Here is a 24,136-nt window from a genome sequence, read left to right as displayed (position 1 = left end):
GGGCCGGTGCTAGCACTCTGACATCACAACAGATCTGTGTCTGCATCTCTGAGCTAACTGTAATGTGACCCTTTGTTGTTGAGTTAAATGTGACTCCTACCATCACTTAACGTCAAAAGAGGCTCAAAAGTAGTGCTGGCCTTAGGGGTGTGTGGCCTAAGCAGTCTCATAAAGGGCTTTAGAAAAGAGACGAGGCCACCATAGATTCTTTGGTACCTGAGATTTGTGAAGCTGTTCGTAGTATGTTATATGTTAGTAGTAGAATTGTATTGCATTTTTATTTAGACAGCTGTATGGAATTGCTAATTGACCATCGTATGATACTGTTATTTGAACACCATACTATATGACACTTATAATTAGGCACTGTATGATATGACTGTTTGTACATGGTATGATATCATACCTTGTGGGGAAGGGTTTACCAACATAACGTACAATACTGAAGCAGGTGAATTGGTATCTGATGTGTGATTGTTCTCAGTAAGACAAACCAAGTAATCTTATAGATATGATACTTTTTAATGGCTAACAAAAATGCATGATGTTATAGCGAGCTTCCGAACCAACGCAGGGCTCTTCATCAGGCATAATGTCCAATATGCCTGAGGAAGAACCCTGAGTAGGTTAGAAAGCTCACTATAACATCATGTATTTTTGTTAGCCATTAAAAAGTATCATATCTATAAGATTACTTGGCTTCTCTTACTGAGAACAATCACACTTTGCTCTACTGGCTAACACAGTACTAAACTTTTTTCGCTTTTGGTACACGATGGCACAGTGGTGATAGACAAAGGCAGCTCGTTTTAGCCAAAAATAAACTCTACTAAGGCATAAATTATATTTACATGACATCACTCTACAGGCAGGATCGTATGCTTAGCATATAATGTTTAACTTACTTCTCATTCCAAAATGTTCTTCATCATATAGGGCACAACGCATCAACTGGCATAACGCATTGGCCATGACTACATCCCCTTATGGGTTTTCGAAGTGGTAACTGAAAGACGCATGTAATTCAGGCCTTTCCCATATATGCCAAATCTTGACCAAATTTTGGCAATTGTCTCCTAAAATGTTTCCATTCAATAAACATACAGTGCTCTCACCACACTCTTGGGTACTTTCACTAAGTACTGGCAGCTACTGCGACTGCACTCCCAGCTTCCTTCTAACAAGTCATGTTAAGGCTCCTTAGCTGCACAATCTTAACCCACTATATGTACAACATCCAGGTGCCTCTATCAACATGAGCCGCGTCAATGAGTTGGTGGTGCTTCCTCGATACTCAGAGCGCCTGTCCTCTCTCCTTACTGCTATGTCACTGACGGAGGTGGGGGCTTAGTATGGCTATCAGAGCCTCTTGTCAAAATGGGTCATCCACTCAGACTGCATGTTGAGGGAGCATGGAGTACTCTCTGCACTTATATTCCCACTTAGGGTGCTCACAAGGTATAAAGGATGTTTCTCTTACCTCTGCTCGAACTGATCCGGAAGAGTTATTTTTTGGCCCAAATTTGACATAAATGTGCAGTAAATTCTGCAGTATATACTTTTATATTAGACATCCAAACTCCCCGCAGGATTTTGCCACATCATTTTGAACCCTGTTGCTGACTTTCTCCACAGCTGTGCAATTCACATTGAGGCTACTCGGTCATACCTCGGATCTCTTGTTAATACTGGTCAGCTATGAAGTGAATATACAGCCAGTGCATTCAGGGAAGCGTTTCTAGACCAATTTTAGGAAATGCAAAAAAATGTAATAAAGGTGCCAACTGTCAAATGTGAACCAGATTTTGAAATAATAAAACATTCATTTCTCATTATATCTCTGGCGAGATGCTTTTCCGACCCTGCCAGAAAAATGAATATTTTTGTATCCTTCCTTTCCCCAGAAAAAAATAATTTTATATCTTAACAAGATGTTTCTTTTAACAGGGATCCGGTAATGAAAATCGACAACAATGTAGTGCATGCATGGCGAAGGTAAGTGGAAAGTTCCTGTTTTCTAAGCTTCTACATATTCTATGTGTATTCGACTTCTATCTCATGCTAGGCTCATGAGCAGTTTAGGGTACGGCAATATAAAAACTTTAATCTCACGCTGGAAAGCTTGCCGCGGGAATATTGGCAGCATGTGATGCTGCTAGTACAATGGGTTACTATGCTACAGGTCTGGCCTCTGCTGCCTATACCGCTGCCATGTTAAACATTGAAATAGCCTACAAATGGAATAGAGGATGTTTGTAATGTGGCACAGCTCATTGTGATCACTATGTTTGTGGATTTACATAGGTGGGCCATTTCTCTACCGTATTATCTTAATGGGGTTACCCAATGAGTCATTTCCATCCAAAAAGTCCTAAAAAAACTAGCTATATTAAAATAACTTGCAGTGTTTCTAGGAAAAAACTATATACAATTTGCCTCCCTGTGCCCACTTCGGGCTGGTGTAACGAAGGGCATGCAGGATTGTCTTATAATATATAATGTTGTTGGGGATATTTTCCCATTGAGTCAGATAACATGGTGCTGAGATAAATGACCATAACTTCATTGTTGAGGGCAACCTATGTAAGGAGCTTTCCTAAAGGATTCAAGTGTTGCCATGGCAATGGACTGTGAAATGTGCCACATCAGAACAAAGCATGCTCAAAGGACATTTGCTGATTGGATGAAGCTCTGAAATAAGAAGGACAATTTTTGCTGTGCAACAGAAGAGCTCAAGGATTCAGAGTGTTGAGAGGAACTTCTGCCATGAGTAACAGGGAGATATCCTGAGCAACCTGTGGGAATCAGAGAGGGAGAAGTGGCCAGAGTAGCCTGGAAAGGACAACAGCCAAGAGGGAGAAAGCAGCTACCGTATGTTCCTAACCTGGTGGGGACCATTGTACTGGGACAAAGGCCATGGAGAGCAGTGGTAGAGTTACACTCCTGACCCCATAACAGCCTGGGCCCATAGTAGTAATAACTCCCATGCAGCAAACTGTAAGTGGGACCGGCCTAAAAAAATCCCACTAGGTGTGCACACCGAGTAGAGGGTTAAGGACAGTTTGTTAGTAGTCCTGCTTTAGGAGATATGGCTTATAGTATGAATATTGACATTGTGCAAGGTTCCAGTGCTTAAACCTGGGTCATGGACTGTGTTTTTTTTAAAGCAACGTAACATATTTACACAGGAACTGGCCTTCTCTAAAGACTCTGTTTGGGTGATAACCACTAGGGAAGAGTTGTGCACTAGATTCTGTAAACTATGTTTCTGTAGGATGGCATCATTAATAATAATCAATTGTTCCTAATATTGTTCATCAGGTATTACTGTCATTGCACATTGTTAGAAACGTATTATTCCTTCATTCTAATTAGCAGTAGATAGTGCCTGAAGATATAACTTTAATTGCATATCCATTATTATTCCACTGTTTACGTTCATTTCTGTGTTTTCAAATGAAGCTTGTACAACCTGATTACTCCATCTGCTGTATTGTGTCCTGAATCCTGTACCACTATACTAAGACCCGCAATACCTAGATGGCTCTCTGCTATAGAGAGGCCTATAACGTGTACAAAGGATGTAGGATAGCACCACAATATTTGGCATAGTTATATGCATTTTTAAAAGGGGCAACAGTTGGCATGCTGATTGTACTTGGTGAGGTGTCTGTGATGAAGAGCAAGGGGTTGGCGCCGATGACCCTGGAGGTCCCTTCCAACTATACCATTCTATGATTATACTGTATGTTCTGTATGCTCACGTGATCGCTGCAGCCATACGCAGGAGTATATGGCTCTAGACCTCTGAGGCCAGTGATTGACTACATCAGTCATGTGTGTGAATGGACATATCACTGCTGCAGTTTGAAAATAAAGACCTGCAGAGAGGATGGGAGCAATGGAGTTGGACCAGAGGGGAGATTAAGTAAGTATAGCTCACATTCTCTGTCCTCTGTCCAATTTTACTATAACTCAGACAACCCCTTTAATTAGATAGTCCAGTGAAATAGGGACTGTTGGCAGGAATGCTGTAGAAGGGTTTGTAGTCTAATATTCTTTTCCTGACACATTCTGCAGTTACTTTGTAAGTGTGTTTGTGCTTATCTAGATTTACAGACTGTGCTGTAGTGCAGAGCCATATTAACAATTTGGCTCGAAACAGTCAACAAACTTGTTGTCAGACAAATCCATTATAGTGTAGCTACGCAACTATAGTGCAGTGGGAGAGTTAGTTGTCCTTCCCATAGATTACTGTGCAGTGCCGATTGTAAGCTCTACACCCGAACAAGCTTGATTTATTGTTATTGGGGCAGGAGGGAAGATTGGGGAATTCCTTATCTGAAGCCTGTCGAATTATGAAGGCAAAGTTGGACTATATTTTAGGGTGTAACTTTGGATTAGTAAAAGATAAATACTGTATTCTACTTGCAAAGTTAGCAAATTCTATGTAGATTACGGATTAAAGCGGATATTCATGTAGAAAATTTTTTAAAGCATCACAGAGAGTTGGCAAATAAAAAAGGCCAAGCTTACCCCAATTCTTCATGGCTCCCTTTCGATGGTGCTCAGTCCCTCCCTGCTCTCTACTCCCTGCTGCGGCCATGATGTCACAAACATCAGGGATATGTGGCTGCAAGCCAATAACATGCTCATTTCTGGCAAGGGATTAGTTGCAGGGGTCATGTGTGTCAGGAAGACATCGCTGCGGTTACAAGATGTGGAGAGCAGCTGGATATGGTAGAGTTGGAAAGGAAGCAATGGAGGATTCGGCTAAGGTACCTCTCACAGGATGACTGCCGGGCGCAATAGCATCTGACAGTCATTCCAAAGGTTATCGCTCCTGTGCTTTTACACAGGAGCGATAGTGGTGCTAGTGAATGGAGGCGGAGTGGGCATTAATCGTCCTTGCCATCCCACCTCCATTCACTGCAAACAGTACTCTTGTTCAGATTGAGCAACTCCTGTTTACATGGGTGGACATCACTTGGTTCTTAGGTATGTTAAAATCCAGGTGACTCTGACAAGTAAATAATTTCTCACTCAGTGCCTTGTTGGCGCCTGCATGTACACGGGACGACTCTTGCCTGAATTTGCTGTTCGCAGTGATAATTCAGGTGATTATTGGCTCGTGTAAAGGTACCTTCAAGGGAATATGACTTTGTTTGTGTTTTGTCAACACTCTGATTTATCTTTGAGTATATGCTAGTATATGCTAGAAAAGTAGAGTAGCTACCATGTTTCCCCAAAAATAAAACCCTGTCTTATATTAATTTTTGCCCCAAAAGAGGCACTATGTCTTATTTTCGAGGAATAGCTTATTTTACTTACCTAGCAGCTGTAGTCCGGGTCCCTCCCACTGGTCTCCGAGGTTCCATAGCTTCGCCGAGCATCCATCACTTGATGGTCGTGGGATTCATAAATCCCACCTCCAGGAAGCGATGGCTCTGAATGGTTCAGCGAGAGTTGCTCTCAGCCAATCAGAGCCACCGCGTTGGTTCAGTATGGATTGGCTGAGAGCAGCACTTGCTGAACCAATCAGAGCCATCACTTCCTGTAGGCAGGATTTATGAATTCAGTTACCAGTAAGTGGTGTTCTGTTGGCGGCCAAAGAGTGCAGCATGCACAATGGAGCTATGGAACTTCAGAGAGCAGCGGGAGGGACCCAGACCGCACCTGCTAGGTAATGTATTCATTTTTTATGTAGTCTACCTGGGGCTTTTTTTTAGGGTAGCGCTTATATTTGAAGCTTCTCTGAAAATAGACAAAAATCAGGATATGGCTTATTTTAGTGGTAAGTCCTATTTTTGGGGAAATGCGGTATTCATCAATGCCATCACCCCAACTTGAACAGTAGACTAATGTCTGAAGGTGGTGTACAGTACTTCCTCTGCGACTTTGCATCTCCTTGAAGTTTACTTATTTTCTTTGCATGTAGCTTTAAGACCTGCAAGTTAGATGAGTCTGATCTGTATCGCTCTGTGCACGGAACACATCAACTAATAAAAACTTTAGATGTATTTCACAGTTTACAGAATGTACAGTTCCGTGCTTTTACACTTTTCTTATTTGTGCAGCCAAGATTGCTTTATTGCTGGTTTCAGTGGGGCCAAAGGGGGTTAAATTGCTTTATTAACTATGAATGATATACTACCTAATTATTTGTGCATTGCATTGTTACGAGTAGTCATGGGATGATCTAAAGTCCTCTTTTAATTGTATAAGTAAGCCATTCTGATGGGTTGATGAAGCTCATAAATAAGAGATTTGGCAGGAAGATCTGTAAGGAGTGGCATTGAGATAATGGCCAGACCTTTGAAAAAGAAATTTTTAACAATCTTTCTATAAAAAGAAGTGGAAACTGCATTTTATTCAAGTTTTATAATTGGTGTTATCTTTTTTTTTCTTTTATAGTTTGAACTATAAATGACATTTTAACATATGGATTATATTAACTAAAGGTCTGTGTTGTCTTATTTATGCTATTTGCTTGTGTGCATTGCTTCATAGCATAGATCCTCTGAAATGGCACAGTGTGTGAAACTGTAATATTAGGGACCTTCGAAATGGGCATAATGTTCCACATTCCACACCAAAAATTCACACCTTAATCCGCCGCTGTAAATTCCACACCAAAACCCGCAAGTTTCAATGAAGATTTTGATGAAGGAGATACAAGTAGAACTAAGCTATTTTCATTCCATGTGCAGAATTTACCATGGCATGCCGTGTGGAATTAATATATTCTGGCATCATAGCTGCTTGAGGGCGCGTTTTTTGCAGAAAGAGTTATGTTTTTTAAAGGGATTTTCTGATTTTAAAAAATCTTTGGTAGCAGTGGAGGATGATTGACCCATTCAGGACCAGAGACTGATTTTTTTTTGTCCGTTTCCCCACTGTGAAAGAAAACATTATTTTTTCTGTCTACTTAGCCATACAAGGACTTATTTTGTAGGACAAGTTGGATGCAACCCCTGCAGTGATGATTTTCGGAGGGTAGCTTGAAATATAAGCTCTTCCCTGAAAATGATCCCCAGCTGTAGAAAAAAAAATGTAACTCACCTAGAAGTGCTGTCCGGCTCTTCCCCCTCATCCCCGTCAGTCTTCATCTGTATTCTGGTGGCTGGGGATTGAAAAATCCTCACCTCCAGAAAGCGCTGCTTCTGATTAGCTGAGTGCTGTGACCAATCAGAGGCAGCGCTCAGCCATTCATTAAATGACAGCTGAGCGCTGCCAGTGATTGGTCACAGCCCTCAGGCAAACCGAGGCAGTGCTTTCTGGAGGTGGGGATTTTTCAATACACATGAAGACTGATGAGGATGAGGAGAAGAGTCAGACAGCGCTTCTAGGTGAGTTACATTTATTTTTTTCTTAACCACTAGGGATGATTTTCAGGGTAGAGCTTATATTTCAAGCCCCCCTTTTCGCCCGAAAATCATTGCTGCAGGGGTTGCCTTTCTCCCATTGCTTTCAATGGAGCAGCAGCAGCAAATGTGATAGAGGATTCTTTTTAGTCCCCGCTGCAGACCCCTGATCATTTAACACTGTGACAGTGCTGTCACAGTGTTCAGTGATGGGGGACTCCCCTCGGGGATTAACAGAACCCTCCGGGAGTCCCCTCATCCCCTGTCACATCTGTTTTTTACGCACAGCACAGACCTCACTGGCGCGCATTCAAGGCCTGTCTTTTGCAGGTGCGAGTATTTTGCACCTGTAAAAAAATGGACATGTGAAAACTTCATAGGAAGCCAATGATTCTAATAGATACAATTTTTTTTGCGCACATAGGCACACAGAAAAAATTGTTTGTCTTACTGCGGCCTTAGAGGTACCACTTAATGTACCATATATTATGTTGAAATTGCACTAATTCCACTATTTTGGACAGTTTGCTATTACTGCATTCTTAAAGCATTAAAATGACGTGCTAACTTTATGCTGTTGGTCACTACAATTACAGACAAACTCAATTTATAGAGATTTTTTTCATTGCACTACTTTACAAAAATAAAATCTTTTATAAAAAAAATACTTCTGACTCCAATAACGTTTAGGGCTTCATTTTTTGCAGGGCAAGCTTTTGTTTCTGTTGGTACTGTTTTGGTGTACATATGACTTTTCTAATAGCTTTTTAATCATTTTTTTTTTGGGGGGGGGGGGGGGGTTGGGGTGACCAAAAAAGGACTTTGTATTTTCTTTCTCATAGTGTTCACTGTGTGGGATAAATAATGCATTAATTTAATTAAGTGACCCTTTACAGATGCGCTATAATTAGAGATGAGCGAGCGTACTCGGATAAGCACTACTCGCTCGAGTAATTGGCTTTATCCGAGTATCGCTGTGCTCGGGGCTAAAGATTCGGGTGCCGCTGCGGCTGACAGGTGAGTCGCAGCGGGGAGCAGGGGAGAGCGGGCGGGAGAGAAGGAGAGAAAGATCTTACCTCCGTTCCTCCCCGCTCTCCCCTGCAGCTCCCCGCTCCGTGCCGGCACCCGAATCTTTAGCCCCGAGCACAGCGATACTCGGATAAAGCCAATTACTCGAGCGAGTAGTGCTTATCCGAGTACGCTCGCTCATCTCTAGCTATAATAAATATGTTACAAATGGGAAAAAAAACTTTTGATATTTTTATTTTTTTGCAACAGTTAACAAACTTTAACTTATTTTTACTTTTTTTAGTACATGTAAGGTACTTGATTTAGTGATTCTTTGGTTGTTGGTACAACTTACTGCAGTACTTCAGTAGGGACTTCAATGTGCCAGTTTGATCTCTTCTATAATGCTTTAGTATACTTAGTATGATAACTCCTCAACACCCCGCAATCATGTTGAAGGCCACCACTGGAGTGGCAGACAACACGTTCTCTCTGTGTCTAATCATCTAGATGCCACAGTAGCTGTTCACGTGGCATATAAGGGGTTAAAAGGCTGAGACTAGAGTTAATTCCAATCTTAGCAATTGCAGTGGGATGTGGGCTTTATAGTACAGCTGGAACCTGCTGTATATGTTGTGAGCTCAGCTCATTTGCCTTAGTCATCCACTGGATACAACTCTATGCCCCTTTGCGGAAAGATACAACTAAAATGGATGTACAATTACATCCGAATATGGAAAGGGGTTAAAAACATCTTACATTGTTCCTGTTGTCCCGTTGGGCACTAGCTCAGTAAGACTGATAGGATGGACAATTTAATGATGGCTCTATTGGGTGAATTTGCATTTGTTGCAGAAATTTCTGTGACTGTCCTGTTCATCTGAATGGTGCTTGAGGAAAACCACGTGGTTGGGACAAAGAATCCAATTCAGATGTTGGGAACAGAGTTTTAGTTACATTTCAGCAAAAAATTGAGTGAATCCACCCAAACATTGTATGGACAGATTAGGCTCTGATGCTTCTCCCTGTTGTTCCCTGGTCTCTGTGGTAGTGGCTGTACTAAATAACTACCGGGAGACTGATAATCTGACATTCTCTGTCAAATAACACTCATTTATTTCTGCTGCCACAAAGCGCACACTCTCTACTTTCTTGCTGTACTGACTATATGGAAAATATAAGAAGGAAGTGTGAATCTCCAAAATGGCCGTCCCCAAGAAAGTTTTTAAAAATTTTAATCACCACATTTAAAAAACACATATTTCTATTCCATAGACTTACATTTAATACATGCACCAAAAAAGTGACATAGCTTTTAAGTAACTGAGGAGACATTATTCTCAAATTTTCATTAAAGTGGATGATGCGACTTTTATCAGTGGGCCAAGGGCTGCTTAAACTGGAGAAGGTAAAGTTTGAAAATAGTCATTTAGTGTAAATGTTGTCAGCGACTGAATGACGAATAGTAATTTGTTCACTTTAGGCAGGCATACAAGTCAAACGATGATCAGCCTCTGTAAACAGGCAGTCGTTCATCTATGAAGGACTGCCTGTTTACTGTGAATGGAGGGGTAGACCGGAAGTGATCTCTGGCCTTATCCACTTCCATTTACTGAACCATCAACACTCCTGTGTGCAAACACAGGAGCGATAACTGCTGGGACGACTGTCGAGCCCTTAAACGTCTGACAATCATCCTGTGTGAAAAAACTCCAAATCACTGCATGTTCTAAGTATGGCATTTTTACTATTGATACTGAAATGAACACAATTCCTGTGGCTGTAGTGGGTGGTGTTGAGTGATTAAAATTATTGGGTTGGGAGTGACTGACTCAATTTTAAAAAATAATTGTGAATTGGTATTCCAGCTTCCATTTAAGTCTATAGGAGTACAAATTGAGTTCTGGAGGTAGTGGTGGTTGTAGCCCAGTGGTCGCAGGTTCAAATCCCCATCAAAGTTAGGTTCTAACCTTGAACCCCAGTACTGCAAGGTAGCAGTGCTACACCAACACACCCGTCCTTTCTGCTCAAAGCAGAGAACCAATATTTGGGTGATTTTTGCTAAGAATCTGATCAAAATGATTTGATCCCATTTAGCAAAAATCGCCCTGATTTTATCTCTCAGTCGATTTCGATGGACAACACTAGTAGGGGGTTTTATCCTGAACTATAAAATAAAAAATCCCATGCCTGTAATAATCTTCATGATGTACTGAGCATTTTTTATTTAGGTTCCCTTTAAGTATTCTCTACCAAATAGATTCCTTATGATGGAGTTTATCAGCAACTTTGGGGGCCTCTAAAAAAACAGCTTTCTGTGATACAGCTGGGATTCACCTCTCTAAAGATCATCTGCGATAATTGGCTATTTCAAAATTATCTAGAAAAAGAGGTTAACTTACCAGAGATGAGTCCTGGACTGCACATACACAGCAAAGTGAAGTATACTTACCTTCATATGTGCAATGCTATCAGCTAGATGCCGCTCTACAGTAAGTTATAACTTCTTTTTCTAGCTAAAGGGGTGGTTTATAGAGATGAGCGAACACCAAAATGTTCGGGTGTTCGTTATTCGGAACGAACTTCCCGCGATGTTCGAGGGTTCGTTTTGAACAACGAACCCCATTGAAGTCAATGGGCGACCAGAGCATTTTTGTATTTCGCCGATGCTCGCTAAGGTTTTCATGTGTGAAAATCTGGGCAATTCAAGAAAGTGATGGGAACGACACAGCAACGGATAGGGCAGGCGAGGGGCTACATGTTGGGCTGCATCTCAAGTTCCCAGGTCCCACTATTAAGCCACAATACCGGCAAGAGTGGCCCCCCCCCCCCCTCCCAACAACTTTTACTTCTGAAAAGCCCTCATTAGCATGGCATACCTTTGCTAAGCACCACACTAGCTACAACAAAGCACAATCACTGCCTGGATGACACTCCGCTGCCACTTCTCCTGGGTTACATGCTGACCAACCGCCCCCCCTCCCCCCCACAGCGCACACCAAAGTGTCCCTGCGCAGCCTTCAGCTGCCCTCATGCCACGCCACACTCATGTCTATTTAGAAGTGCGTCTGCCATGAGGAGGAACCGCAGGCACACACTGCAGAGGGTTGGCACGGCTAGGCAGCGACCCTCTTTAAAAGGGGCGGGGCGATAGCCCACAATGCTGTACAGAAGCAATGAGAAATAGAATCCTGTGCCACCGCCATCAGGAGCTGCACACGTAGGCATAGCAATGGGGAACCTATGTGCCACATACTATTCATTCTGTCAAGGTGTCTGCATGCCCCAGTTAGACCGGGCTTTTTAATTCATAGACACAGGCAGGTACAACTCCCTATTGTGAAGTCCCTGTGGACCGACAGCATGGGTGGGTGCCAGGAAGCCACCGGCGGTACATAGAAATATCCCATTGCATTGCCCAACACAGCTGAGGTAGTAATGTCGTGCGTAATACAGGTGGGCTTCGGCCCACACTGCATGCCCCAGTCAGACTGGGGTTCTTTAGAAGTGTACAGATGTATTAAAAACTCCGTGTGCACCTACAGCATGGGTGGCTCCCTGGAACCCACCGGCGGTACACAAAAATATCCCATTGCATTGCCCAACACAGCTGAGGTAGTAATGTCGTGCGTAATACAGGTGGGCTTCGGCCCACACTGCATGCCCCAGTCTGACCGGGGTTCTTTACAAGTGGACACATGTAGGTTACACTCCCTGTGGACCCACTGCCTGGGTGGGTGCCAGGAAGCCACCGGCGGTACATAGAAATATCCCATTGCATTGCCCAACACAGCTGAGGTAGTAATGTCGTGCGTAATACAGGTGGGCTTCGGCCCACACTGCATGCCCCAGTCAGACTGGGGTTCTTTAGAAGTGTACAGATGTATTAAATCTCCGTGTGCACCTACAGCATGGGTGGCTCCCTGGAACCCACCGGCGGTACACAAAAATATCCCATTGCATTGCCCAACACAGCTGAGGTAACGTCAGCTGTAATGCAGGTGGGCTAAAAATTAATCAACAGTACTAATGTACATCCCAAAAATTGGCCATGGCCAGCCAAGAGGGCAGGTGAAACCCATTAATCGCTTTGGTTAATGTGGCTTAAGTGGTAACTAGGCCTGGAGGCAGCCCAGTGTAACGAAAAATTGGTTCAAGTTAAAGTTCCAACGCTTTTAAGCGCATTGAAACTTATAAAAATTGTTCAGAAAAATTATTTGAGTGAGCCTTGTGGCCCTAAGAAAAATTGCCCGTTCAGCGTGATTACATGAGGTTTCAGGAGGAGGAGCAGGAGGAGGAGGAGGAATATTAGACACAGATTGATGAAGCAGAAATGTCCCCGTTTTGGATGGTGAGAGAGAACGTAGCTTCCATCCGCGGGTGCAGCCTACGTATTGCTTACGTATCGCTGCTGTCCGCTGGTGGAGAACAGAAGTCTGGGGAAATCCAGCCTTTGTTCATCTTGATGAGTGTTAGCCTGTCGGCACTGTCGGTTGACAAGCGGCTACGCTTATCTGTGATGATTCCCCCAGCCGCACTAAACACCCTCTCCGACAAGACGCTAGCCGCAGGACAAGCAAGCACCTCCAGGGCATACAGCGCTAGTTCAGGCCACGTGTCCAGCTTCGACACCCAGTAGTTGTAGGGGGCAGAGGCGTCACCAAGGATGGTCGTGCGATCCGCTACGTACTCCCACACCATCCTTTTACAGTGCTCCCGCCGACTCAGCCGTGACTGGGGAGCGGTGACACAGTCTTGGTGGGGAGCCATAAAGCTGGCCAGGCCCTTAAAGACTGTTGCACTGCCTGGGATGTACATGCTGCTCTATCTACGCACATCCCCTGCTACCTTGCCCTCGGTACTGCGCCTTCTGCCACTAGCGCTGTCGGCTGGGAATTTTACCATCAGCTTGTCCGCAAGGGTCCTGTGGTATAGCAACACTCTCGAACCCCTTTCCTCTTTGGGAATCAGAGTGGGCAGGTTCTCCTTATACCGTGGATCGAGCAGTGTGTACACCCAGTAATCCGTCGTGGCCAGAATGCGTGCAACGCGAGGGTCACGAGAAAGGCATCCTAACATGTAGTCAGCCATGTGTGCCAGGGTACCTGTACACAACACATGGCTGTCCTCACTAGGAAGATCACTTTCAGGATCCTCCTCCTCCTCCTCCTCCTCCTCCTCCTGCTCCTCAGGCCATACACGCTGAAAGGATGACAGGCAATCAGCCGGTGTACCGTCAGCAGCGGCCCAAGCTGTCTCTTCCCCCTCCTCCTCATCCTCCTCATGCTCCTCCTCCTCCTCCTCCTGTACGCGCTGAGAAATAGACAGGAGGGTGCCCTGACTATCCAGCGGCATACTGTCTTCCCCCGCCCCCGTTTCCGAGCGCAAAGCAGCTGCCTTTATGGTTTGCAGGGAATTTCTCAAGATGCATAGCAGAGGAATGGTGACGCTAATGATTGTAGCATCGCCGCTCACCACCTGGGTAGACTCCTCAAAATTACCAAGGACATGGCAGATGTCTGCCAACCAGGCCCACTCTTCTGAAAGGAATTGAGGAGGCTGACTCCCACTGCGCCGCCCATGTTGGAGTTGGTATTCGACTATAGCTCTACGTTGTTCATAGAGCCTGGCCAACATGTGGAGCGCAGAGTTCCACCGTGTGGGCACGTCGCACAGCAGTCGGTGCACTGGCAGCTTAAAGTGATGTTGCAGGGTGCGCAGGGTGGCAGCGTCCGTGTGGGACTTGCGGAAATGTGCGCAGAGCCGGCGCGCCTTTACGAGCAGGTCTGACAAGCGTGGGTAGCTTTTCAGAAAGCGCTGAACCACCAAATTAAAGACGTGGGCCAGGCATGGCACGTGCGTGAGGCTGCCGAGCTGCAGAGCCGCCACCAGGTTACGGCCGTTGTCACACACGACCATGCCCGGTTGGAGGCTCAGCGGCGCAAGCCAGCGGTCGGTCTGCTGTGTCAGACCCTGCAGCAGTTCGTGGGCCGTGTGCCTCTTATCGCCTAAGCTGAGTAGTTTCAGCACGGCCTGCTGACGCTTGCCCACCGCTGTGCTGCCACACCGCGCGACACCGACTGCTGGCGACATGCTGCTGCTAACACATCTTGATTGCGAGACAGAGGTTGCGGAGGAGGAGGAGGGTGGTTTAGTGGAGGAAGCATACACCTCCGCAGATACCACCACCGAGCTGGGGCCCGCAATTCTGGGGGTGGGTAGGACATGAGCGGTCCCAGGCTCTGACTCTGTCCCAGCCTCCACTAAATTCACCCAATGTGCCGTCAGGGAGATGTAGTGGCCCTGCCCGCCTGTGCTTGTCCACGTGTCCGTAGTTAAGTGGACCGTGGCAGTAACCGCGTTGGTGAGGGCGCGTACAATGTTGCGGGAGACGTGGTCGTGCAGGGCTGGGACGGCACATCGGGAAAAGTAGTGGCGACTGGGAACTGAGTAGTGCGGGGCCGCCGCCTCCATGATACTTTTGAAGGACTCCGTTTCCACAACCCTATACGGCAGCATCTCAAGGCTGATGAATTTTGCGATGCGGACGGTTAACGTTTGAGCGTGCGGGTGCGTGGCGGCGTACTTGCGCTTGCGCTCCAACAGTTGCGCAAGCGACGGCTGGACGGTGCGCTGAACTACACTGCTGAATGGGGCCGAGGACAGCGGAGGTGAGGGTGTGGGTGCAGGCCAGGAGACGGTAGTGCCTGTGTCCTCAGAGGGGGGTTGCATCTCAGTGGCAGGTTGGGGCACAGGGGGAAAGGCAGGGGTGCAAACCGGAGGCGCTGAACGGCCTTCGTCCCACCTTGCGGGGTGCTTGGCCATCATATGTCTGCGCATGGTGGTGGTGGTGAGGCTGTTGGTGTTGGCTCCCCGGCTGAGCTTTGCGCGACAAAGGTTGCACACCACTGTTCGTCGGTCGTCAGGCGTCTCTGTGAAAAACTGCCAGACCTTAGAGCACCTCGGCCTCTGCAGGGTGGCATGGCGCGAGGGGGCGCTTTGGGAAACACTTGGTGGATTATTCGGTCTGGCCCTGCCTCTACCCCTGGCCACCGCACTGCCTCTTGCAACCTGCCCTGCTGATGCCCTTGACTCCCCCTCTGAAGACCTGTCCTCCTGAGTAAGCGTTGCACACCAGGTGGGGTCAGTCACCTCATCGTCCTGCTGCTCTTCCTCCGAATCCTCTGTGCGCTGCTCCCTCGGACTTACTGCCCTTACTACTACCTCACTGCAAGACAACTGTGTCTGATCGTCATCGTCCTCCTCACCCACAGAAAGTTGTTGAGACAGTTGGCGGAAGTCCCCAGCCTCTTCCCCCGGACCCCGGGAACTTTCGAATGGTTGGGCATCAGTGACGATAAACTCCTCTGGTGGGAGAGGAACCGCTGCTGCCCAATCTAAGCAGGGGCCCGAGAACAGTTCCTGGGAGTGTTCCCGCTCCTGAGCAGGTGTCATTGTAGTGGAGTGAGGAGGCTGGGAGGAAGGAGGAGCAGCAGACAGAGGATTCGGATTTGCAGCAGTGGACGGTGCAGAACTGCGGGTAGACGATAGGTTGCTCGAAGCACTTTCTGCCATCCAGGACAGGACCTGCTCACACTGCTCATTTTCTAATAACCGTCTCCCGCGTGGACCCATTAATTGGGCGATGAATGTGGGGACACCAGAAACGTGCCTCTCTCCTAATCGCGCAGCAGTCGGCTGCGACACACCTGGATCAGGAGCTCGGCCTGTGCCCACACCCTGACTTGGCCCTCCGCGTCCTCGGCCGTGTCCACGTCCTCTAGGCCTACCCCTACCCCTCAGCATGCTGTATTACCAGTGATTTGATTTCACAGGCAGCTAATAAATTGGCGCAAGACTGCAGGCCAAATATAATTTTTTCCCTTTTTTGAAAACGAAAGGCCCCACTGCCTCTAGTGAATGAATAATCTAAGTTTAATAACTGTGCTGTGTCCCTGCTAATGTGTCACAGAACGTGAGGGTAGCAGAGTTATTAACTGTGGCAGAGCAGGTATTTTTTTTCCCAATTAAGGAAAGCAAATGGCAAAGCCAGGAGTAAAACGTAGCTGGGTGCGTCTGATTTTTACAGGTTGCACACGCAGCCGACACGTGTCCACCGGCGTTAGGACGGACAGAGGCAGGACAAATAGAATTATTTTCCGTTTTTTTGCACCAAAAGGCAGCACTGCGTATATTCTATGAACATGAGAAGTTTAATAACTGTGCTGTTTTCCTGCTAATGTGTCACAGAACGTGAGGGTAGCAGAGTTATTAACTGTGGCAGAGCAGGTATTTTTTTTCCCAATTAAGGAAAGCAAATGGCAAAGCCAGGAGTAAAACGTAGCTGGGTGCGTCTGATTTTTACAGGTTGCACACGCAGCCGACACGTGTCCACCGGCGTTAGGACGGACAGAGGCTGGACAAATAGAATTATTTTCCGTTTTTTTGCACCAAAAGGCAGCACTGCGTATATTCTATGAACATGAGAAGTTTAATAACTGTGCTGTTTTCCTGCTAATGTGTCACAGAACGTGAGGGTAGCAGAGTTATTAACTGTGGCAGAGCAGGTATTTTTTTTCCCAATTAAGGAAAGCAAATGGCAAAGCCAGGAGTAAAACGTAGCTGGGTGCGTCTGATTTTTACAGGTTGCACACGCAGCCGACACGTGTCCACCGGCGTTAGGACGGACAGAGGCAGGACAAATAGAATTATTTTCCGTTTTTTTGCACCAAAAGGCAGCACTGCGTATATTCAATGAATAATAACTGTGTTGTGGCCCTGCCTATACAATTCTTTCCCTGCAGTATCAATGGAGGGTGCAATGCTCTGCAGAGGCGATTTTGAGAAGCAAAAAAAAATGCAGCACAGCTAACAGCAGCCTGGACAGTACTGCACACGGTTAAATATGGCCCTAGAAAGGACCGTTGAGGTTCTTGAAGGCTACACTCACTCCTAACACTCTCCCTGCCTATGCAGCACTTCTGTCCCTAATGCCGGGTGCAACGCTCTGCAGAGCCGATTTTGAGGAAAAAAAAATTTGCCACTGCTAACAGCAGCCAACACACAGCTATCAGTGGCCCTAATAAGGACCTTTGGGGGGTCTTGAAGCCTACACTAACTACCAATTCTTTCCCTACAGCAGCTCCGGTACAAACAGCACTGTCCCTCATCTAACTCACACGGCATCTGAGGCGAACCGCGGGAGGGGCCGACTTTTATGTTCGGGTGACACCTGATCTTCCCAGCCACTCACAGCAGGGGGGTGGTATAGGGCTTGAACGTCACAGGGGGAAGTTGTAATGCCTTCCCTGTCTTTCAATTGGCCAGAAAAGCGCGCTAACGTCTCAGGGAAGGAAGTGAAAGTAACCAGAACACCGCATGGTGTTCGTTACGAATAACGAACATCCCGAACACCCATATATTCGCACGAATATCAAGCTCGGAAGAACACGTTCGCTCATCTCTAGTGGTTTAGCAAACCCAAAGGTGCTGCAAAGTTCCATTTAATTCTGTTACTTCTTGCTGAGCTGTCAAATGTGGGTAATTGGTGGAAGACACCAACTTCTTGAAGTCACTAACTCTTCTATCCAACTCTTGTGAAAGGCCCAATCTAAATGACAACTACAGTAATACATGTTAAAGGCCGGATAGTTTACTTTTGTATTTCAGATAATGCCAAAAAACCCCAAACAAGGTGCTGGAAGAAAAGTTCTTCATCTGGGTTACACAACAGTTTGAGCTACTGACACAATTTCTCTAAGAGAGGATTGAGACTCATATTATTATGTTCGGGCAGGAAAAAACTATAATGACTTGGATGCATGTCACCAACACGTCACACCATAACGTGATAAAGTTCAGATGAACCAACATAAACACATAACACCAAAACGTATCAAATTGTCCATGAAGGATAAATGCAGGAACATGGTTTAGTGGACCCTGCCCAATAGCAGGGCAACTGTCTCAATAAGAATGGCCCTACATCTCAAAACTAAGAAGCCTAGTCTGTCCCCAGATGGCGGCTAGAGAAGGAAAAATGGCAGATGGAAATGCCAGCAGAACTAGGTGGACCGAATAATGAGGGTACAGGTTAAGGGGCACTTGTGGAACAGTGACCACAATATAATCAACTTCCAGCTGTCTTTCAATAAGAAGCCTTATCAGGGAGCAACAAATAAATGTAACTTTAGTAAAGCTGAATTTAATCAGCTTAGAACTACTATTGGTAGCATTAATTGGGACAACACCCTCAAAAATATCAGTACAGAGGACAAATGGGAAAAGTTTAAAAGGATCCTAATCACCTCATGATTCCCTTTAAAAAATAAAAGAACTTCAAGTAAAAGGAAACCAATGTGGCTCGACAAGACAGTAAGGGGGGGCAATAAACGAAAAAAAGAAAGCGTTCAAATTACTAAAGCAAGAAGGCAGCGGAGAAGCGCTAAAATCGTACAGGGAAAAAAACAAAATATGCAAAGACAAGATCAAAATTGCTAAGGAGGAGGCAGAAAGACTGATCGCCAAAGAGAGCAAAAACAACCCGAAACTATTTTTCAACTATATTTAACAGCAAAAGCATTTGCACTGAGAGCACTGGCCCTTTAACAAATAATGCAGGAGAAATCATTGAAGATGATGAAGGGAAGGCAAACCTATTAAATAGTTTCTTTTCAAGCGTATTTACGAACGAAAAAGAAATGTCACATGAGATGCAGGGGAATAAAAAGAACCCCTCACAAAATATCTCATATCTAACGCAGGAGGAAGTGCGGAACCGGTTAAAGAAGATTAAAATCGATAAATCGCCAGGCCCAGATGGAATACACCCAAGGGTACTAAGGGAGCTAAGTGATGTGATAGCTAGGCCGCTATATCTAATATTTATGGATACTATCAAGACCGGGGTTGTACCATTGGATTGGCGCCTTGCCAACGTTGTTCCAATTTACAAAAAGGAGTCCAAAAGTGAGCCTGGTAACTACAGGCCGGTAAGTCTCACTTCAGTAACTGGAAAAATATTTGATGGGTTTCTGAGAGACGCCATCGAAGAACACCTCAAGGAGAACAAAGGAATAACTCCTCACCAGCATGTATTCATGAAGAGTCGAGATATAAAATGAGACAGCTCGAATTGGGTGAAAATGTGTGTATATGGGTAAAGAATTGGCTCAGAGATAGAAAGCAAAGGGTGGTAATAAATGGTTCATACTCTGGGCCACCGTCAGAAGCGGGGTGCCACAGGGTTCAGTATTAGGCCACATTCTGTTCAATATATTTATCAATGACCTGATAGAGGGGCTGCACAGTAAAATATCAATATTTGCAGATGACACAAAATTATACAATATAATCACTGCAATGGAGGACAATGTATGGCTACAAAAAGACGTAGATAAGCTAGGGGTTTGGGCAGAAAAATGGCAAATGAAGTTCAATGTTGATAAAAGTAAGGTTATGCACATGGGCAGAAGAAAGGGATGTCACCAATATACACTTAATGGGGTACTGCTAGGGAAAAGTGATATGGAAAAAGACCTGGGGGTACTAGTGGATTGAAGATTAAACTGGAGTAACCAATGCCAGTCAGCTGCTACAAAAGCTAATAAAGTCTTGGGGTGCATTAAAAGCGGTATAGGGGCGAGGGACAAGAACATTATTGTACAGCTATATAAGACACTTGTTAGGCCTCACATGGAATACTGCATACAGTTCTGGTCACCAGTGCTCAGGAAAGATGTTACAGTGCTTGAGGGGGTTCAAAGAAGGGCAACTAAACTAATACATAGAATGATGGGACTGGAATACCCAGAGAATCTATCAAAATTGAGATTATTTACCCTGATAAAAGACGGCTAAAAGGCGATCAAATAACTATGTATAAATACATGAGGGGACGATACAAGGATCTCTCCCATGATCTGTTTATACCCAGGACTGTGACTTTAACAAAAGGGCATCCGCTACGTCTAGAAGAAAGCAGATTTCACTGCCAACACAGAAAAGGGTTCTTTACTGTAAGAGCAGTGAGACTGTGGAACTCTCTTCCTGAGGATGTGGTGATGGCAAAATCCATAGAGGAGTTTAAAAGGGGACTTGATGTCTTTCTACAGTGGAAGGATATTACAGGATATAGACATTAGGTGATCAGTGGGTTTGTAGTTCCGGGTTTTACAGTCAAGTAGAAACTATCAAAGGTTGATCCAGGGATTATTCTGATTGCCATTATAGAGTGGGGAAGGAATTTTACCCCCAAATAGGCTAATTGGATTCTTCCTTTTTGGGGTTTTTGCCTTCCTCTGGATCAACTGGAGGGTGGATATAGGCTGAACTAGATGGACATTGTCTTCATTCAGCCTAACATACTGTGTTACTATGTTATTGCTTCGCATCCGCATCCCCACTGACTACTGCAGTCTTTCTGTTGTTCATACTCACCTTTTCCCCTTCTCTCATAGTAGCTTGTCTTAGATTTGGCTCTCAGTGCTTGGAACGTGTTAATGGTCAATCAAATCTGAGAATGGTGGGGACCACCCACTTGAAACATTCCAAATGTCAGGAGCCAAATCTAAGGAGAGTCTGTATGGGGAAGCAAAAACAAAACAAGCGATAAAGCCAGCAAAACCATGGGTGCAAAGTTATTCAACCAGCCCTGCTAACATGAAGACATGGCAGGTCCTGTTTAAGTATCTGGGATTTCAACCAACCATAGTGAAAACCATTTTCTCCAAATAGAAAATAATCATACTTGCCAACTCCCAGAAAACGTGGAGATCTCCCTCACTCCTGGAAAAACTGGCAAGACACCCAGGTGCTGCTGCAATCTCCCCAGGGATCCTTCACTGGATCCCCAAAAACTCTATCCAGCTCCTTCTTTGCTCATGTTGACACAGCATAGCAGACTGCATACAGCATATCCTGGCGACTAATAAAGAAGCTGAACAGAGTTTTGGAGGCTGCTGCTATGGCTGCAAGGAGGAGGAGAGTTATAACTTAGAGAGGTAACTATTGGTTTGAAGGGGCACAGTGGGTACACACTACTGTTGTAGAGAAAGAGAGGAGCGCTATTACTTTGTGGAGACATAAATGGGACTCTTACTTTAGAGACAGAGGGGGTATTATTTCTTATGGTGGTCACTTAGGACACTTTAACTTTGTGTGACACCAAAGGAGGCAATAGAACTGTGTGGGACATAAAGGGGGGGGGGGGGGGAGGGCTATTACTATGAAGGGTACTGAGAGGGGGATTTATTTAGGGTAGGAGCAGGATGGATAAAGTGTACAGAGACAAGTCCTGTCTGGAAGATGTCCTGGTGGTCCCAACCTGGCTAGTAAAGAAACTGGAAAGTGAATGACTCCAATCAGAGAAGACATCACCAATGGTCACTGGAGGTAATTGTACTGTAATCACTATCACTGTGTATATATACATAATATATACTTTGACCACATTCTTTGGTGATTGCACTATTTAACTCTACTACAGATGAGCTGCTGTATCAAGACCTGTTGTGTTATAAAAGATATCTTATGCCTTCTCCAATGATTGTGTGTGTTTTGTATATATAGTATATCTATAAAATATATATATATATATATATATATATATATATATATATATATAATATTTATTTTTTAGGGTGAGAAGAGGCAAAGCAAATGTCTTGGGGCTTGAGTCCCTGAACTTTTAAGATTGTGGCAACCAACTTTCCAATGCAATGGGAATACTCCTTTAAAGGGAGTCTGTCAGTGCGAACACGCTGTCCAAACTAAAGACATGACCTTATAGAGCAGGAGAAGCTGAGCGGAATGATATATAGTTTTATGGGGAAAGATTCAGTAGAACTTGTATTTTACTCATTTATATCTCAGCACATTCTGAGCTGCACCGTCCAATGGGCGGTCCTATCAGTGATTGACAGCTCCTCCTGTATGTACAGTTATCCACAGATAGCTGTCAATCATTGATAGCTCCACCCATTGGACTCTTCAGCTCAGAATGAGCAGAGATATAAATGAGTAACATACAAGTTCTACTGAATCTTTCCCCATAAAACTATATATCAATCTGCTCAGCTGCTCCTGCAAAATGGACAACATGTTTGCGTTGACAACTATCTATAAGTATTAAAAACATATATATTATAAAGTAAAAAAAAAAAAAAACTTCACAGTATATACACATACAAATTAACACAATAAGAGATTAATATAATTGGTATTGCTGCATTTTTTTAAAAGTACAATCTATTAAAATATCGCATTATGTATCCCATGTGGTGAACGCATTCAGAAAAAAAAAACCACAATGCCAGGATTGTCCTCTTTTGGTCACCCTCATCTCCAAGACCAGATTAATTGACTAAGGACTCATGTCACGGGCGTATGTAAACATCAGGTCTACCGGCAGAGAGCCAAAAGAGACTGCACATGGCTGCGTATGGCACTGCGCATGCCCGCATATCACATGCACACGGACGTGCGCAGTGTGATTATTTATTTATTGTATTGCGTATGGAGTTTCATATGCAGCCTATACAAATGTATAGGGCTCAGGCTGCGTACATACACAGAGAAATACAGCATGCTGCGATCTATTTCTTGTGTGTATTGAAACGCAGCGTCTACACACCAGTGTGCATGAATCCGTGAAAGTCCATTGGTTTTTATTGACTCCATTCACTGAATTATCACTTGTCTGTGCAACACACGTGTAATATGTAGAGATGAGCTCGAGCGAGCATTGTCCTTAGCGAGTGTCTTCCCGCTCGGAAGAAAAGGTTCGGCTACCGGCGCGGGTGACAGGTGAGTTGCGGCCATGAGCAGGGGGGAGAGAGGGAGAGAGAGATCTCCCCGTCGGCAGCCGAACCTTTTCTTCCAAGCAGGCAGGTACTTGCTAAGGACAATGCTCGATCGAGTAATTGCCCTTAGCGAGTATGCTCGCTCATCTCTAGTAATATGCTGTGAAAACACGGTCGCGGACATGAGCCCTAAAAAGTGATCAAAAAGTTGTATGTACCTCAAAATGGTACCAATAGAAACTACAGGTTGACCTGCAAAGAAAAGCCATAACCCTTAAAAAAAACTCTCCTGAAATGTTGTATTTTGCATTTTACTCCAGTAAGAAATTTTTCTAAAAGATTTTCAATACATTATATAGTATTGTAAATGGTACCATTACAAAATACAACTCCTCCCTCAAAAAATAGGGCATTAAACATCTATGTTGATGAAAAAATGACAGAGTCATGCTTCTTGGAATGAAAAAATGAGAATTAAAAAATGTAAAATCTTTCGTCTTGAAAAGGTTAATGAATAGAGATGAGCGAACGTACTCGTCAGAGCTTGATACTCGTTCGAGTATTAGCGTGTTCGAGATGCTCGTTACTCGTAACGAGTACCACGCGATGTTCGGGTTACTTTCACTTTCCTCTCTGAGACGTTAGTGCGCTTTTCTGGCCAATTGAAAGACAGGGAAGGCATTACAACTTCCCCCTGCGACGTTCAAGCCCTATACCACCCCCCTGCAGTGAGTGGCTGGGGAGATCAGGTGTCACCCGAGTATAAAAATCGGCCCCTCCCGCAGCTCGCCTCAGATGCGTTGTGAGATAGCTGAGGGACAGTGGTATCGTGTTGGAGCTGCTGTAGGGAGAGTGTTAGGAGTTAGTGTAGGCTTCAAGAACCCCAACGGTCCTTCTTAGGGCCACATCTAACAGTGTGCAGTAGTGTGGAGGCTGCTTTTAGCAGTGTTGCACTTTTTTTTT

At 44.8% G+C, this 24,136-nt stretch overlaps 1 protein-coding gene across 2 annotated transcripts in view; it reads left to right on the top strand.

Moving 5' to 3' along the window:
- The window catches only part of LOC136621670 (uncharacterized), a 508,529-nt gene that overhangs the window by 90,585 nt on the left and 393,808 nt on the right, over positions 1-24,136 (top strand). For both annotated transcript variants that reach the window (XR_010791257.1, XM_066597321.1), the window contains exon 3: positions 1,948-1,995. Coding sequence is in view for 1 of the 2 variants with exons in the window: in XM_066597321.1 (XP_066453418.1) it covers positions 1,948-1,995 (48 nt within the window). In the remaining variant the exon portion in view is untranslated. The remainder of the gene's footprint in view (positions 1-1,947; positions 1,996-24,136) is intronic.

This window comes from Eleutherodactylus coqui, chromosome 3 (genome assembly GCF_035609145.1).
Source record: "Eleutherodactylus coqui strain aEleCoq1 chromosome 3, aEleCoq1.hap1, whole genome shotgun sequence".
In the NCBI taxonomy this organism is placed as follows: Eukaryota; Metazoa; Chordata; class Amphibia; order Anura; family Eleutherodactylidae; genus Eleutherodactylus; species Eleutherodactylus coqui.
Note: the sequence above shows the minus strand (reverse complement) of the source record. Positions and strands in the feature narration are given on the sequence as shown.